This window comes from Panthera onca, chromosome C1, assembly GCF_046562875.1.
Source record: "Panthera onca isolate mPanOnc1 chromosome C1, mPanOnc1 haplotype 2, whole genome shotgun sequence".
Classification (NCBI taxonomy): Eukaryota; Metazoa; Chordata; class Mammalia; order Carnivora; family Felidae; genus Panthera; species Panthera onca.
Genome location: NC_138346.1, coordinates 22324019 through 22343289, shown reverse-complemented (window position 1 = coordinate 22343289; position 19271 = coordinate 22324019). Strand labels below are relative to the sequence as shown.

Below are 19271 nucleotides of genomic sequence, written 5' to 3'. Positions count from 1 at the left end.
AGAAAGAAAAAGTGTGGAATGTGATATGAGTTACATTTCGCTGAAATAGCTCCCCTGGAATTCTAGGTAATGAAACAGGACCCAAGCTGACCATGATAGCCCCTTTACTTATATAAAGACTGTCATTTTGCCATAAAAGTTCAGGGTATGTTGCAACTGGAAATAGTGCACTGCCATTATTTTTTATTTAGTTCTACCACTATCCAAAGTCACACTCCTTGGACAAAAGCGGCATTAGAAAGAAAACATAAAATCTTGGCTTTCTTTGACATGGATGAATTGGCAATTGATGTCAATATCTGGGGTTAAATACTTTCTAATTTAAAGCAGACAGGTCTTAAAGGGCAAGTCTTTGGAGATTTGGTGTCAGAAGTGAGGATTAAAGTTATTGAGGTTTTAAAAATGAGTAATCAATATGCTAGCTAACTGTTTGCCCAAATATAGACTTTATAAACAAGTCACAACAGACTCTGGGAACAATGTATATGGCCTCTTTTGCCCTTTTTTGCTTACCTTGGTTAATGCTATCTTATAAGAAAACCAAGTTGTACAAATAAAGTTATAAAGTTAACACCCTGAAGTTTGGAGATTAACATGAATACGTGTAAGTGCATATGCATTCTGGCAAATATAAAATTTTAATTTAATTTTAATTTGGTCATATGATATTTATGCACGTTACCCCAGTGTATTCTTGATTAAAAGGTTTTGAATGCAGTAAAAATGTTAAATAGTTTACTGAAAGCCTGTGCAAATGGAAAATGAACACGTTAGATAAAAATCTATGCCTTCATGTACTTGGGAAGGTCTAATTTCTTCTTGAGTAAACTCTTAGAAACTGCCTTCTGAGAGTTATTTTTGTCGTAGTTGTTTTTAAGACCTAAGTAAGATAATTTTAAGACCTTAGGTAAGATAATTTAACTTTAAGGTGAACTGATGATCAACTTTTTCTTTCCAGTTTTACTACTCATTACAGGATAGGCTGCTGAGTAATCCTACAAAGTAAGGACAGCACTGTTAGATGTACTTCCCCACATCAAATGTCAAACAATGCCATTGTTCTTCACCTGCTCTTTATATGCTGCAAAGATCCAATGCACTGGAACCTTCCATTCACCATAATGGCCAACCTGGTACAGAGAGCCTCACATTCTTCCATGCTGAAAGACAGAATCACATCAGAATTCTGGGCACAGAGAAGTGCTCATAAGCATAAGCTGAGCTGTTTCATTATGGCACCTTGGAAATACTATTTTAGTTCCTTAAGATGTCTTTTCCCTTGAAGGACACACAAAATACATTTTAAAATATAAATTAAATGTCTTCACATAGGGTTTATTACTCTTTATTCTCCAGCTTCAAGCTATCTCTCTCACCTGGAATGCCCTCTCATCAAATGCAGCATTTCTTTCAACCTCTTTTAAGCTTAGGCTCAAGACCTACATTTCCTGAGAAATGTTTCCAAAATAATCCTGAGCTTTTTTCATGATGTTTCATATTCCATATTCAGTTGACTTTTATGCTTTTTTATTTATAACTAGTTAACCTATACTTGATTATATAATCTCTCATTTCTAGAACTGTGTTAACTGGTAGAGATCCTCTCCACTTCCTACAAAAGTGAATGGTAATGAAAAGACTGGTTTCAGAACACATAGTGTATGGGGCATAGCTAGAATATGAAAAAGTCTCTTAATTATAAACTAATCTAGAACTTTTCCTACTATGAGAATTGCAGGGAAGAGATCACTTTAATACATGGCTAACCTTATAAAAAAGGCACAGATAAAATGCTTCAGCAGCATTTTTATTTCCTTGATTGGAAAGGTCTATTTCATGGAAGAGGACTGGGAGATTAGAATTTGTATTTTTGGCGGTGCTTGGGTGGCTCAGTCAGTTGGGTATCTGACTCTTGATTTCAGCTCAGGTCATGATCTCACGGTTCGTGTGATCGAGCCCCGCATCCGGCTCCAAGCTGACAATATGTAGTCTACTTGGGATTCTCTCTCTCCCTCTCCCTCTGCTCCTCTCCCACTCATGCATGTGCTCTCTCTTTCTCTCAAAATAAATAAACAAACATTAAAAAAAAAAGAATTTTGATTGTGTGAAAAGACAGTTTCAGGTAGAAAGCACAGCCAAAGAGAGGGTGTGGTGATTAGGGAGGCAGTGAGTGTATGTGGAACCACTAGTCATTCAGATTGACTGAGAGGAGAGGGTGTCATAGGAGAAAAAAAAAATAAAAATAAACCGGAAATTTAGATGAAGCCAGACAATAAAAGGCCTTGTATACTACGGCTGAGGGTGTTGAACTTTATGTGATAGGCAATAAGGAGTCCTAGTCAAATTAAGAGAGTCATAAGTCCCTCTCAATTCGAGAGAAATTTATTTTTAGAAAGATTGTCCTACTGGCCACAGGAGCTGAATTCTCACATGAAACCTGCCTGACTCGCCCCTGTGACCATAAACATAAAATACTTTATTTGGTTGTGGCAATTCATCACTAATATACATTACATAGGAATACCTCTTCCCATCTCTCATCCTAAAATGCTGTCAACGACTTCAGCGCTCCCCCCACTCAGTTTACCTGTGAGACGTGAGGATGACGGAACATTTATTCTGCACTTCTTCTGAAATGATCCTCCACAGGTGCCGTTTTGACTTAGGGTCCATCCCAGAGCTCGGCTCATCCTTAATAGAAAGTTACAGGGAAGATTTATCAAATTAATTAATATTTGATGAGGTCCTTTACATGAATCACTGCGTCTCACTTGCCTAGAACAGAAATCACTTTGCGAAGTCCTGTGACTAACTTGTTTTGTACTTAATAGGTTTCTTTCTGCTGCTGTCAGAAAGCTCAAAATTAACCATTTAAAATTGTCAATCTGTTTTAAAAAGTGCCTCAGCGAAGTTGACACCCTGTTACTTTACACTTGTCTCATATTTCTTTGGAAAAAAAAATCCAGTTCAATTACTGACAAAGCAGAGTTTCTGCATTTAATACTACATTGTCACATGTATATTTGAAGCTACATCAACAAGATTGCTACCTTGCTCCTGATAGCAGAATTGTGGCACGAGGAATACTACAGCATGTGTCGCACAGAGAACACAACCTGATTTTCCAGTTAATATGTTTGAGGTAGATTTTAAATTCTATGCTACTAATTGAAATTTAATACTCTTTAGGGAAATTAAAATAAGATTTGTAGAAATTGTCAAGTAGAAAATATAAGTCATATTTAAAATAAATGTTTCGAAAAATTGTTCAGACGTAAGATGCAAAATGTACAAAAATGAATGAGCTAAACCAAGAATACTAGATCCTAAGAGATGATTAAATTAGCAAGTTCTAGGTCAAGATTAGGTAATAATTAAAAATATGAATTTGCAGTGGAAAACATCCACATAGGATCATCCGAGGCTTGTGTTTATAGTAAGAGGCTAAAGAAAGGCATGGATATTGATTTGGGCAAACAGTAAAGGATATCTTCTCATTGCCCCTGTTTTTGAAGATGATAGCATAGATGGCCAATGCATATGGAAGAAAATATAACAGCTTTCTCTCACAGCCTGTATTTCAGTTCAGCTCATTAATATATAACCTTTGCATAGCACTTTTAAATGTTTTAAAGTAATTTACATCTATTATTTCACAGGGGTGCCTAAGGATTGTTTTGTTCAACTTAGGGGACACTTAGACAATAAAATTCCACCATAAGCATCGATTGGCAGGGAGGTAATGTGCTATAAGCTTCTGGTATTATAAAAAGGTAGGTTGTGTATCACTCTCGCTGGGCAGTTTAAACGATTTGGTTCTCTGTCTGACTGAATCCCCAGAATAATGTGGTGATTTGTAACTGAATTTGTATTGCATATGGTTAAAGCTCTTGTGAGGTTTGGAGCTCCTTGAATGAAGGGGAGCTTCCAAAATAAGGACAAGTTCATTTCTTGGTAATAAACACCTCCACAATGTTTGGTGCGAAGAGCAAGCAGGATGCCACATCACCTCTACGTGAACTTTGTATTTCCAGGTGACGAATTTAATTTTCCAGCTCTTAACCGAACTATAAATGTGAAGTGCATCTCTTGCGTCCGAAAAATTCAAACAGAATAGGAAGGCATATTGTCAATCTCATCCCAAACTAGGTAACGTGTATTTTTAGGTCAAGAGGAAATGAAATTTTAGCACAACATGTTGCCCTAAAATGTGTCTTTCCTCTTTAGTAGAAGTTGGAAAATATGTTGGTTCACCTGACGAGTTACTAAAAAAACAGATTTCTTCAATAATGGGTAATCAAATTCTCCCATATTTTGTAACTTTACTTACTCATTAGCATATCCTGAATTTGGTTTGGCTACTTCCTGTTCCCATGACAAGTGTCTCTTCTGAAACAGACTGAGCCACAGCTCTTTGCTGACATAAATTCCCTTAAGGAGACAGCGTATGTAAAGTGTTTTGCAAAATAACAAGCACATTGTGAGACTTCACCAAAGGTTTATGGCAACAACGATAGAACATGCTGCACATACTATTGGACATGTGATTCTAATTATGTAGTAGCCTTTTCCACAACAGTCCTCTTACCAGCAGCAAAATGGAAGGTTTCCCTATCAAGGCCAGTGCGGTGGATAATTTTCTTTTTGTGCCGTAACTGCACAGCGAGGTAGCCCTGTCCTTGTAGGGCATCAGGTGAAGTCTCCTAAGGAGTTTATGAACAGTCTGTGGGTGGAAAACAGGAGTTAGAGGAAAAGATGCTTATGAAAGAAAGTTCTATAATGAAGAAATACATACCTGAAAAAAATTCAAACATTTAAACCAGCATAGATTTTATTTTTACTTTTTTTTAATTAATTTTTTAAGTTTATTTATTTATTTTGAGAGAGACACAGATAGCATGAGTGGGGGAGGGCAGAGAGGGAGGGAGAGAGAATCCCAAGCAGGCTCCGTGCTGCCAGCACAGAACCCGATGCAGGGCTCCAACCCATGAAGCTCCAACCCATGATCTCCCATGGGAGATCGTGACCTGACCCGAAACCCAGAGTGGAGGCTTAACTGACTGAGCCACCGTGCCCTATTTTTACTTTTAAAGGTCTACCTACAAATGAAAATTATTTAAAGAGATGAAAACGATTCTGTAGAGGCTCATTTTCAAATGAGATTTTCCCCTGTGTATGTGTGTGTGTTTACAGTTGCAGATTGTACTTTCTGCAGGATTTCTTTATAAAACTTAAAAGAGCTAAAACAGAACATGACCCTTCACAAGGCAGGTTTCTCATTGACTGTCCTCACTGTTCTTTCTTCTTACTGGGGGAGCAAGTTGTCACAAAGGCTTCGTGTCTATTTAAAACTGACCCAGTATCAAAACTTTAGCACATTAACTTAGGAATCATGGGTTCCTGAGGCTATTTCTGTTGTTAAACAGCTCTGGTAAATAGAGGAATCCTAGGAGGATTTCCACAGGTCCTCGGGGTTGCAGAAATAGAGGAGACTGCCCTAAGGGCTAGTCATTCCATTAAAAAGGCAAATGATTGCCATGAAGCACAAGACCACATTTAAAAAATCAAAATGGAAGCTATTCTATTTTATGTGGGCAGTTTGCAGGGAATTGCATTTTTCAAAACTTATCTAAACACTACAGGATGTGCAGACCAACCCATGCTCAAGCCAGAGCCTAAGGCAAGTATGATCCTTTACTTAATAGTTCTTGAAAGGTAAGTGAACAAGCACAGGTCAAGGAGCTTCTGAAGCTGAGTTCATAGGTGTATATATGATGTACAAAATTAGGCTAAGACTGCCTAAACTGTCAGTGACAGGAGGAAAATGCCCTAGTTTTTCAGATGTCAACTTAGTCTTGAGAGTTGGGGTTGCAGCGGGGGGAGCTGAAACAGTAATGGTTTTCAAATGAACTAGTTTTTCACACTTATACTCACTTCCTTAATATCTTTTTCTGGAATTCCATGTATCCTTGCGTAGAAATACAAATGTTCTTCCACCGATACCAGGTCATCTAAGGCATCTTCCTGAGGGCAGTATCCAACTAATGAGCTGTGTGAGTCAACATGACCCAGAGATCTGCATTGAGAGAAGTGAAGATACGGAGGGGTTTCAAAAGGTATGTCCCTTCTAGTCCCCAAAAGTTGGGAAGGCAGCTCTACTTTGGTCATGGAGATTTGTGATTCTAATAAAAAGAGGTAAAATAACCCCACCATCATATCACACACATAAAGTTTTAAAAATTAGGGAACAAAATAGCTGTTTCTCCCCTAGGGATGTAATACTATATCTACAAAATAACAAAGTGTTCATTTTAATTATGTTGTGCTTGATAAGTTGAAGCCATGGTTTCCCATACCCAGTTTTATTTCTGATCAGGATGTTTCCACTTGAAGGAATTACGTCTCCTGTCAGCATCTTGAAGATAGTTGTCTTTCCTGCTCCATTCACCCCAAGAAGGCCAAAGCACTGGTTTGGGAGAGGGAAAAAAAGATGTAAATCTTAATCCAAACCAGACATGTTACTATTACATCTGTTTCCTCTTTTTCCCTGGATGAAATAAATTCCAAAGAAAAAAAAGTTCCTGGAATTATTCATGGATATTGTAGTGTTCTTCTGGCATTTGATAAAACTTTCTCTTTTACAACAAAGATCTTTTTTTTCCTTTAACCATCTGAACATTTGTATATATACACAGGACTTGTTTTACATATTATATTATCTGCATGACATGATAAAATATTCCATAAGTAAGATACGCTAACTTGACAAAGTAATTATATTTATAGGTTTCACATTATTCACACAAAATCACTACTGAATAAGCCACTGAAGCAATAATTTCTTTATGCTGTTGAATGGATTGGATGCATGTGGTTTGCAGCTCTCCTCAAAAAAACTAAGGGAAATGCCCACATTTTCTCTTTCTTTTCAAAGCTGGCTTAATATTTCTTATATAAAAATGGCAAGAATAAATATGAATGCAGTTCTAGGACCTTGCTTCTTTTTTTATTAAAAACAACTTTCTAATGCATATTTATTTTTGAGAGAGGTAGAGAGAGAGCTTGAGCAGAGGAGGGGCCGAGAGAGGAGACAGAGGATCCGAAGCAGGCTCCAGGCTCCACACAGACAGCAGAGAGCTCAGTGCACCACCTGAACCCACAAACCGTGAGATAATGACCTGAGCCAAAGTTGGATGTTTAACCACCCAAGTCAGATGCTTAACCCACTGAGCCACCCAGGCACCCCTAGGATCTCGCTTCTGACAACAGATCTCTTCATGCTGTCTTTCACAGGGAGCTAAAAACTGAAAGTTGAAGACAGCGCCCTGCACGGGCTTCTTGACTAAAAGTCCAGCCCAGGGAGGACAGTAGGTAGCACGGGCAGGGGCTTAGAACTAGGTGTGTGGCGAATCCTCCCTGACGAGAGGGAAGACTTAGAGAGTAAGTAACATAAGGATATGTGTACATTGTATACACAGGATCCATCAAGATATTCAGAGGTTGACTTCTAAATTTCTAGAAAAAAATAGGAAAGTTTAAAGATTTTTGTGACTTAACATGCCAATATAAAGGACAGTTAGGAACAGAGCAAGTTCCTCACCTCCCCAGCGGGTATGCCAATGCTGATGTTGTTTACAGCTATAATCTTTTTGTGGATAAGTTGGTAGGTCTTTGTGAGACGATGGAGCTGGACCAGGTCAAATTCACTTGCGCCATTTTCCACTCTTAATCTCTCAGCTCGGACGTCTTCATCTTCGTCTATTGTCTCCACTACAGGAGACGAACTAAATTTTCTAAAGAAGAGTCTAAAAAAAAAAAAAGAAAGACCCAGTGATTTTGCATCAATGATTTTAAAGTGGCACCGCTCAATTTCAACATGTTTTAATGAATTCTCACTTCACTAAAAGCGCGCAATCACACACTAAGCTTAAGATTTGTTATGCATTATGCTACTTAAGTAAGTTAAAAATTAGTACAAATGCTCTTCACCATATTCAGTGACATGAATGTCCCTCTATGTTCTGTTTACTGTGAATGTCTTACTTAGTATCTAGGCAATATATTAGGGTTATCAGCCCTGAAAGCAGTCTCAAGCCCACATCAGTACCTTGCCTAACGTATGCTAAAGCAAACCAATCCAAACAAAATTTAAAAACCCAACAAATCAATTCAGGTCTTCTTCCCAATGTCCCTGTTTCTTTTAATGATATCCCCAGAGATTCTAACTGTGATGTTTTCTTTGAATCTTCCCCATTACAAAATCTACGCATGTAGTCAGTCTCCTAACACTGGAAATGCCTTGGAACACCTAGTCATCAATCATGTTCTGTCTATTTCTATTACCATCACAGGCTTTCACTGTTTCTCACTAAATTCTTCAAGAATTTCTAACTGTTCCAATATCTCTGATCCTCCATTCTAAACTGTATGACCTCCACAGAATCACATCTCCTAAAGCACCGTTTGACCATGTTGCTTTCTGGTCAAAACATTTATTGGACTATTATTTGTTTGTTGAAAAAGTCCAAATAATCTCTCTACCCAGGTATCCAATAGACTCCATAGTCTTCCAGCCACATGCTTGAGCTCCTACTATTTCGTTGCCTTTATTCTACGTTCTAATCAAATTGTATTACTCATTTCTCAAATACACTTAAGATTTTTTTCTCGGTCTTTGCTCTTGTCATTATTTTTATTACTCTTAACTTAAGTTTTATTTTTCAATAGGTGATACATGCACACCATGTATTAAAATGGTACTGAAGAATATATAGTGAGAAGTAAGTTTCCTTCAACTCTATAGAGCTCTCCTCAGCAGGGCACCCATAGAGAGATAGTATATGCATATGTATGTATAAATTATAGTTCTTTTCTAACTCAAATGATAATATACTTCACACAAAATTTTGAACTTAGCATTTTTCACTCAATAAGTATTAGTAGTAATCCCAAATATTCCATACAGAACTGTATCAGTCTTTCTAATGCCTGCATAGTGTTTACCTATGAAAAAATGTAAATTTGTATAATTTATTTAACCAGTCCATGAAGGACATTTAGGCTGTTTTCATTCTTTTGCTATTAAGAATGGTTGCGATGATGGATAGCTTTATACATTCATAAATCTGCAAATGTGTGAGCATATCTGTAGGAAAAGAATCCTAGAAATGAAATAGTCGGGTCAATTGTATGCATATTTCTTTTTATTTAAGATTCCATTTTCTCCTTATTCAACCTTCTCTCAAACCCATTGCTAATACGCTACTCACTCAGTCTTCTTTCTTCATTTCTACTTTCTAGCCATCCTTTAAACTCAACTCAAACACAACATCCTTTGTTTATGTATGCATTTTCTCTCCACCACTGAATCTTAATCTCTTTAAGGCTAACAATTGTGCTTCTTTAATTTTACTCTCTCACTCTACAATAATAGTTGCAGACACAGAGTGAGGTGTGATAACTATTTACTGACTGGAATGAGTGGTGAATTATGTTACAATTTTTTTAAGTTTTTTTTAGCACATTTCCACGTTACTAATAGAAAGGTTTAGACTATTGTTCCTTCCTAAATATTTTGAATTGAGTTCTATCATGCATGTCAAACACGATGTTTTCTTTTTATTTACCTGAGTTTCTTTATTAGCCATTCGTTGATTAAGAGCCGCAACAAAAAGAACATGGTGCCCTGAGAAACCAAAGCCACAAACATGGCACCTAGTTTATCCATCTCAAAGGTTTCACTTGGGTATTCCACTCCATATGCTTTTAAAAAGTCTAGGACCGACTGTTGTTGAGAAAGTTCAATCAAACCATAGCCAAAACAGAATTGTGGAAAAATCAGGAAAATACGCTTGAGGGTTTCAGAAATAAGTTCTAAAGTCTGAAATAAGAGAAAAAAAAAATGAAACTCAGTGTTAGACTTCTGACAAATTGACAAAAATTTAAAACTGATGTGAACAAATGTGATGTGGGCAAATATTAAAACTGGGGAAGTTTATCGAGATCGGCAATTATTTCCCATGTGTGTTGAATTTACATGTAAATATTTACTATAACCAAAACATGGAGATTTATTACTAAAATATAAGCAGAAAAGGTTTATCTTCTTTTTGAGATGATCTGAGGCATCAGGCCAAACCCTGGAGACAGAATCACTTCTAGCCCTGCCTTAGATCCTAGAAGTGTAGAAATAGCCAGGATGTTGAGGTCTGGTACAGGGTCTTGGTCATGCCTAGGTAAAGAAGGGATTTGGTACAGTGAAGTTTTAGAACTTTAGGTAATTCCTATTTGAAGAGGGGCTAAATGGTGAACTGAGATGAAGGAGAGACAACCTATCTACATGAGGAGCAAATGGCTTATTTTCACGTTATTCACACTTGGGCCAACCACTTGCAACTCATGAATTGTCTTCTTCCTCCTGGAGTGTGCTTGTCTGTTCCTCAGTTCACGTAGTTTCCTCTCCATTCTTTCTCATTCAATTGCCCAGCACTGTTCGTGCTTCCCTTCTCACTAACTGTAATTGTCAGCTTTGAATGGGAAGTGATGCTCACAATGAAGTAGACTCTATCTAATACATGCTTGAAAGGGAACATATCAGGTTTGTTCTCTATGAATGTTCAACAAAAAAAAAAACCACCCTTAACCAATAGTCACATAACTGAGCCATTGTCCTTGTTCCTACCATATGATAACAATTAATGAATAAATATTTCACTGGACCAATAGGTTCATGATTTTTATAGTGTTGTACACAATAATTTGATTTCACCTCCACTTGAACGCTTTCAAATGCCAATAGTTTTGACATTGAGTAAATATAATCATAGGCATTAACCTACTTGGAAACTAAAAAGAATCTTAAAAGGCTGTAGTTTCTCTTCTATCAAACTTAATAGAATTAACTGAAATTCCTCTTTTCTATTTAGAGAATGCAAAATGTAGAAAATCTTTTCACCTTGAACATACTGAAACATTTCATACGTTTATTGAAGTTTACCAGGCGAATAATGGATCTTACCGGATCATTGGGCTTTTCCTTGGAAAGGAAGTATACCACTGACAGGGAGACAATGGAATTGATGCCAAAGAAAAGGTTGATGCAGACGTAAGTGATGAAAGCCATCCCTGTTTCATGGAAGAGCCCAGCCAGTAAGTACATCCAAGAAAATGTGGCATACCTGTATGTAAATAACACAAGGATTAAAATTATGCTTTAATCCTTACTCTTTAACAAACAGACAAAACTTTTGATAGGGCTCCAAAGTGAAAATAAACATTAGGGATGCGTCACTAAGCCTCACAGCTAGATCTCTGTATTATAAAAACTTTTTTTGACAAATTCTTTGGATTTTTAAAAAGTGACGTGGAGAAACGGGAACACTCTTGCACTGTTGGTGGGAATGCAAACTGGTGCAGCCACTCTGGAAATCAGTGTGGAGGTTCCTCAAAAAATTAAAAATAGACCTACCCTATGACCCAGCAATAGCACTGCTAGGAATTGACCCAAGGGATACAGGAGTGCTGATGCATAGGGCACTTGTAACCCAATGTTTATAGCAGCACTCTCAACAATAGCCAAATTATGGAAAGAGCCTAAATGTCCATCAACTGATGAATGGATAAAGAAATTGTGGTTTATATACACAATGGAATACTACATGGCAATGAGAAAGAATGAAATATGGCCCCTTGTAGCAATGTGGATGGAACTGGAGAGTGTTATGCTAAGTGAAATAAGTCATACAGAGACAGACAGATACCATATGTTTTCACTCGTATGTGGAGCCTGAGAAACTTAACAGAAGTCCATGGGGGAGGGGAAAAAAGAGAGGTTAGAGAGGAAGAGAGCCAAAGCGTAAGACTCTTAAAAACTGAGAACAAACTGAGGGTAGATGGGGGGTGGGAGGGAGAGGAGGGTGGGTGATGGGTATTGAGGAGGGCACCTGTTGGGATGAGCACTGGGTGTTGTATGGAAACCAATTTGACAATAAATTTCATATTAAAAAAAATAATAAAAAAATAAAATAGTCAATAATTTAAAAAATTAAATAAAATAGTCAATAATTTAAAAAAAAGTGACAGTAAGAAGCTTTTCTTTTAAGGAAACTTGAGTAGTTCTATATCATCACAACTACAAATGAATTCCTTTTAGAGATGCTGTCATCCAATCCAAGAAACTTTTTTTTTTTTTTTGCTCTCAGAAATAAGAGTTTAATCAATATAAATCTTATAATTTAAAGAAAAGTAATGACATTATGGTAAGCTAACTTAGCAGACAGAGAAAGCTCAGAAGCTGGATGTCCTGCTGTGAGCAAACAGCATGTACCAATAGGTTCAGGTTTGATTTCAGATGAATGTAAACCTTCATCTGCTACACTGCTATGTCAATGGCTACTGCCCATGCATTCAGGGCAGAAAGAACTCTATGCTAAGCACTGATTATATCAACCCATACTACCTGTATAGCCCCAATACAGAAATAATACTTGTGTGTGTGTGTTAAACATCCATAAAAATATAAATAAAATATACATGAGGATACATACCTTGCAATGTGATATATACTCATAATTTGTCAATACACAAATCCACACATGTATGTAAATTTTTCCGATCATTCTGAAACATCCATTTTTATGTAGCTTATATTACATGTGTAGATTGCCAATCATGACACTTGGTACCTAGTAAGTACTCATTAATGTTAGATATTACTATTAATAACGACAACATTCATTTTCAGAAGTACTGTACTGTACAAACTGTGGACTAGCAAGTATAATGTGTTGTCAGTCATCACTCATGGCTACTGAAACCCCAAGACAATTGTAAATTAGCTAATGAGATTTAGTTTCTGTTTGTGCCTCAGAACACTTAGTTCTGTTCTTTTTTCACTGCAGCTTACCCAAACAGTAGAAGTAGGAGGGATACGGCACCTAAGTTGTTTTCACTGTAGAAGGCAGGTAATTTGAAAATTGCAATGACACCAATTGAAAATGCTACAGGCACCAAGTAGAAGACCTATGGGAATATGTAAAACAATGCTTAATACATGGTAAATATTTGGGGCTCATGGATGGCTCAGTCGGTTAAGTGTTCAACTTTGGCTCAGGTCATGATCTCATGGTTCATGGGTTCAAGCCCAGCACTGGGCTCTGTGCTGACAGCTCAAAGTGTGGAGCCTGCTTTGGTTCTCTGTCTCCCTCTCTCTCTGTCCCTCCCCAACTCACACTCTGTTTCTCCCTCTCTCTCTCTCTCAAAAATAAATAAACGTTTAAAAAAATTTAAAATATATATATGGCAAATATTTTCCCAAAAACATCAATAGCCCATCTAGTTAAAACGATAACAAGTTAACCTTGAAGTATGTGAAGGAATGAATTTTTATTTATGTTCCTGTTGCTTGTAAGTTCAGCTTATTTTACATTGATTTCACTCTAGAATTTGTCTCCTGTAATATGAGGTCAAGCCAGTCACCATCTTTATAGATGTACATGGAGTCCCCTGGTGTTCCTGCCTCCAGGCTTTGAGACTGGGGATCACTTTGTGACAGAGGTTCAGTGAGAAAGATAAGACAGTCAGGTATCTTGGTATTAGATGCAGTCTTCAAAGTACTGATTTCATTTTGAATGCTGGAACTCTCTCAGGTGGCTGATTTCGAAGGCCTGGTTGGTTATCGGTGTGAGCCACTCTGCGTAAAACAGTGGGGTGGCAGGTTCCACACATTCTTGGAATCACAGTATATGAACAAAGAACTCAGTGTTTTATTGGCAAATAGAAATAGTAAATGCTGTGCAGGCTGCAGCAAGAGGCACACTATGAAAGAGATGGTAATTTAATCTGGAAGGGAGAGGAATCTCCTAAATTGGGATGAGCACCAGACATATGACAATGGAATCTGAGTAGTAAGTAGCCCTTTGCAGAAGTGTGTACTTTGAGCTCTCTTGACATTAAAACTCCTATTAAGTCCAGAGGAGTCATTACCATTCTTTTAGATTTGACTTCTTCAACAAAGGCATTTCAGACCTCACTGGATACATTAACAAAGTGGATATGCAGATAATTACCCTCTAGCTCTTCAAGCCAATGATCTATACAGCAACTCAGACAATTCTGCCATAATCACCAGGCAAATGCATACCACATCCTGGGCTTTTGGCCAATACTGGCGCATTTGGAGTCAAGAAAAACCATCTGAATTTGGGGCCCATTTTATGCAAATGAGAGAGCTGTCAATGATATTCATCCTTTATTGTCCCTACTAATCTCCTCTAATGTGTCATTCATCAGGGACTGCTACTTCGAAGTTTTTACCATTAGTATTTGGTACCATTCGGCAAGGCTATTTTGCTTTCTATTTTTCCACAGTAGTGGCTCTCAAACCTTATTATGCATAAAATAACTTGGAGGATTTTGTTTAAAATGTATATTCTCTGGGTTCCACTCCCAAAGTATAGAACTAGTAGGTCTGGAGGGGGCCAGGAATCTGCATTTTAATAAATGTCCAGGGGAATCTGATATCGGTGGGTCCTCAGACCACAGAGACGAGGGGAGGTGGCTCTTTCTTCTAATTATCGGGTGACTGTAAGTCTGATGCAAATTATTTTTTTCTTTTTTCTTTTTTAATGTTTATTTATTTTTGAGAGACAGAGAGAGACAGAGCATGGGCAGGGCAGGGGTAGAGAGAGAGGGAGACAGAATCTGAAGCAGGCTCCAGCTCTGAAACGTCAGCACAACACAGTGCTTGAATTCACAAACTGTGAGATCATGACCTGCGCCAAAGTCGGATACTCAACCAGCTGAGCCACCCAGGCGCCCCCAAATTATTTTTTTCTTAATTTACTGACTTGTAGTGATAATTTTAACAAGGTAGGCATGAATAAATCCTGTATATAAGAGTGGTATCTTCTACCCCAATCAATCCTGTCTTTCCTGCAAGCTACTCACCATGTCATAAATGAAGTTTGTGGCCCAGTAGCAAGTCACACCGACGCCTGAAATGTGCTGCAGCTGCTTGGCTTTGGTCTGATGCTCCCTTACAACATAGGTGACAAAGCTGGCGGTGGTGACAGAGTAGCCCATCAGGATGGAGAGTGCCACTAAAATATCGATTAAGCTGCTCATTCTGTAGTGAGCAATAGGGAGAGGAGAGCATACATAAGTTTTTAGAACTCTTTTCCTTTCAGAAAGATTCATGACTAAAACCATCAACAAAACAGTATACGACTTGGCTGTGACACAAATAAGTCTTCCTGCAAGGCAGCCAGATAATATCTTCTACATGACTTGGCTATGACCCTGGATAAGTATAGCTCTAGTGCATCTGAATTGACTAGGGATATTTGATCAAAAAAAAAAAAAAAAAGCCCACCTCGGTCTCTAAGGGTTACTGGGTGTATGCAAGGAATATATAGTCCTTGAGCACAGAAATAGTACTTAAATGCTATGCAGGGAAATTGAAATGATGAAGCACTTACGCACTTGACTTATAAAAGCAGCAGATTCTGACTCTACAGCCAGCAAGCTCACTTGGCAACCCCACTGCACAGACTTTCAGAAACTTCCTTTTATCCCAGTCAGTGACTTGTATTAACAGCTCTTCTAGATTGACATTCATTCAGATACAACTGTGATTTCCAATTACAGTACTTTATTCAGAGGCTTCACTATGCCAAGGAGTAATGTAGTCATACCAGATATTTCCACTTACGTGGCTTGTTCTTGGTCTTGCACTCCTGGATAAGGATGACTATACATGATGATGCCTTAAAGAAGAGACAGTTCTGTTCATTAGTAGATATTCAGTTATTCAGAAATACCAATTTTTGGATGAATAATGCATAACACTTTCCTCCTTATGCTATAATTTTGCTTTGGGGATAGTATTTTAAAGGAAAATTATCCCCCCCCGCTGCCCCCCTCCGCCAACTAATCTCATCAATGCCACACAATTGGTGGCATTCACATAAAAATTAAAAAAATGTTTTTTCCCATTGGGTATGGAATTTTGGGGGAAGGGACAAGAATTTCCATTTCTTATATGGCATTTCCCCTCTATTACATTTTCCATTTCTTCTCCCCATCTAATCATGCACGTTTGTATTTCAGCGGCACTTACTACATTGGTGTTTTAGACCAATTATATGAGGATCTCCTAAAGAACACTGACCACCCTCATCCCTCTTTATCGTGCTGTCGGCCAGGTTGGGAAAATACTGTAGCCTGAGAAGATCCTTCCTCTTTCACTACCTCCAAGACGTCTATTTTTCTAGAACTTTATCTACTAGGGTAAGGCTTGAGAGCTTCAGTCATCTCTGACGGGTTTTCATTGAGACACAAAGATCCAAGAGAATTCAGAGAAACTAGCTGGTGCCAGGAAAGTAGTCATTTAATTCCAATACAGTCCTAAATTATTGGGATCTCCCATAATCAGTTATAGTTTCTGAGTTAGAAACAAGATTCTTTTCTCCGCTTATCAGAGGATGATCATTAGTCATAGTCAAAAATGGGCTGGCAAAAGTTTCCCAAGGGACTACAGTGTGAAGACAAAGTCTATACTGTCTGAGTAACTTTGGAAAAGAATAGTAGGGGATGGCAGTGAGGCTGTCTCTTAAATATTTGTTTTATTAGAGTCATAAGCTGAGCAAGAACTTTCTCACTTACTGCTCATGTAGTATATGTTTATTATATCAAGATATTAAGACCCTTTCACAGCAGCCAAATATAAATTATTCTAAAGTTATATTCCCTCCGTTAACTTAAATTTATAATTTTTGTTGAGTAGAATGTAACATATTTTGAGGTTGAATTCTGCAATTGTTACATGTTAAAGAAAAAAAGTTTAATTAAAGCAAAACAAAGAAACTACCAATAATAATCAATTTGGCCTGTAACTTTAATCACATCATTGGGGGAATGCACTTTTCTTATCTTTTGTGTAAATTAACAGTCTCTCTTTTTACTGAGATTCAGTTTTCCTTGGAGCCCTACTTAAACCTTATTGTTGAATTATAATATAGGCAGGGGAAAAACATTTCTTTTATTTCTTTCTTGTATTTCAGAATCAAGAACTACATTATTTCACTAGAGGAATCTTTGCAAATGTGTTTACTCCACTATGAAAAATGCTGCCAAACTAAGTGTTTCATAGATATTTTTAGCAGAAAGATCAAGTAAATGCATTAGGGTTGAGGATGTATAAAAATCTTCTCTGTGGGTTCTACCGTATCCAGCATAATGTTCTGACTACAGTGATTAGTCAATGAATACTTATTACATCATATTGAACCTTAAAATTTCAATTATTTCCCCCATATATAATATACATTAAAAATAACATATTATCTGTTTCTGTTGTCTCTATGGGCATACATCTAAAACCAGGTGCTTTCCATTGATCATTACTACTAATGCACTAAAGGGTCAGAACAAACAGGAGCGTAGAGGGAACAATATGTCCGTATGTTTGGAAAAGAGCCTCATTGTAGAACAATTGTTAGGGGAAACAAGCAAACCTTTATTGTTTGAGAAGAAAACAGAATTTTCATGTTAAATTAACCACTAGAGGGAACCACATGAAAATAATAGTTATTGACATAGCAAAGGAAAACTAATTAAAAGATTTTTACTAGCATGTTAGAATTCAAAGAAAATCAATTTTATAGCTAAAGCAAAATCCTAATTAATGCAGAATTCAACAAACATGCTTTAAAACAGCTAGTGTCATAGGGGGAGGGAGGTGGCTGGAGAGCAATTGAGTTGATTTTTAAAGACAATATTACCATGGCAGATCCCATATGTGCATTACAAGACAATGAAAGTATTTTAGGGTGACATGATTTCTTCTCTGAAGAAAATCAAACTCCTCCCACAGAGGGTGGAAAGCGACCACTTTCATGAGTCTATATAAGAGAAGTTAAGGGGGGCCTGGGTGGCTCAGTCAGTTGAGTGACTTGTGGGTTAGAGCCCCACGGTGGGCTCTTTGCTGAAAGCTCCGAGCCTGGACCTTGCTTCGGATCGTGTCTCCCTCTCTCTCTCTCTCAAAAATAAATATTAAAAAAAGAGAAAAGTTTCTTAAAAAAGGGCACACTACTACTAACTGCTACAGAACTCATAAACCCTATTTTTAAACCTAAAAAATAAATTTCCTTTGAAGGTCAATAAAAAGTTTATGCTCCAGAATTCTAATTCTTTAAATTCTGTAACTTAAAACATGCAAGGGTAGGAGCCACAACAAGCCTGCTAGGATCCAGGGTGATTTAGATTACTTCAGTCTTGGTAAAGAATACTACTAATAAATGAAACCTGAATAGAGGTTTCAAAAGCCGACTCTTCAAAAGTGGCAGGTATGTTTTTCTCACCTACCTACCTACCTACGCTACATTTTCCCCCAGTCGTATCTACAGCTCTTCTGCTTCCATTATCCTCCATAGAAACAAGTATCTTTTGTTCTGATGAAGACATCCTACCAAAAGTCAAGTACTCAGTAGTATTTCAAACCAGGTTACACAAAACCTATCTGGCCTTAGTCACCATTTAATTAATTAATTGATTAATTAATTCTCTTTCACATTTTTATTTAAATTCTAGTTAGTTAACATTAGTGCAATATTGGTTTCAGGAGTAGAATTCAGTGATTCATCACTTACATATAACACTGAGTGCTTATTACAAGTGCCCTCCTTAACACTCATCACCATTTAATTTAATTTGTCACTTTTGACTATGTCCTTTATTGGTGCTATAGATCTAAGGACTATCTTTCAGTCTTGTTACTTTCTTCATGGTTCCTCGTGCTAGGAAACTGCTATAGCAGGTGGGAAGGAATGCTGTTCTCTCTAAAATGAAGACTGACAGACTCTCTTGCTAGAATGAGTGTTTGACTCTATAACTCACTTCTACAATCACGAGAACATCCAACACACATTGTTATGCCCAACAGGAAGGAGATGAAAGAAAAACAGACGCTGGCATTTCTAAAAGACCGGTTGTGTCTTTTTTCCTGTTTAATAGGCTATTTGTTAGCCTATTTATTAGGCTATAGACTCAGTATTGGCTAATAAATATGTTACTCATTTGTTTCCATCATCATTATTATTTTTTTTAGGATCAGTAAGGAAAAATAATTTGAGCAAGGCTTAAGATGATAAAATGATTTGACTGACAGTAATTGAATTAGAAAAAATAAATCAGTCTTTTTAAAACCCCAAATCCTGTTTTGAAAACCACGTGGATGCCTCTTGGGAAATCCAACTGCAATAGATCTGGCTGAG

General features: G+C 37.3%; 1 protein-coding gene across 1 annotated transcript in view; it reads right to left on the bottom strand.

The window, feature by feature from the left end:
* The window catches only part of ABCA12 (ATP binding cassette subfamily A member 12), a 291771-nt gene that overhangs the window by 6402 nt on the left and 266098 nt on the right, over nt 1-19271 (bottom strand). Inside the window, exons 43-53 of the mRNA XM_078450550.2 lie at nt 15710-15764; nt 14947-15124; nt 12905-13020; nt 11018-11177; nt 9627-9880; nt 7601-7805; nt 6357-6466; nt 5935-6076; nt 4589-4723; nt 2588-2691; nt 1068-1160 (exon numbers count right to left, since the gene is read on the bottom strand). Of these exons, the coding sequence (XP_078306676.2) occupies nt 1068-1160; nt 2588-2691; nt 4589-4723; nt 5935-6076; nt 6357-6466; nt 7601-7805; nt 9627-9880; nt 11018-11177; nt 12905-13020; nt 14947-15124; nt 15710-15764 (1552 nt within the window). The remainder of the gene's footprint in view (nt 1-1067; nt 1161-2587; nt 2692-4588; nt 4724-5934; nt 6077-6356; nt 6467-7600; nt 7806-9626; nt 9881-11017; nt 11178-12904; nt 13021-14946; nt 15125-15709; nt 15765-19271) is intronic.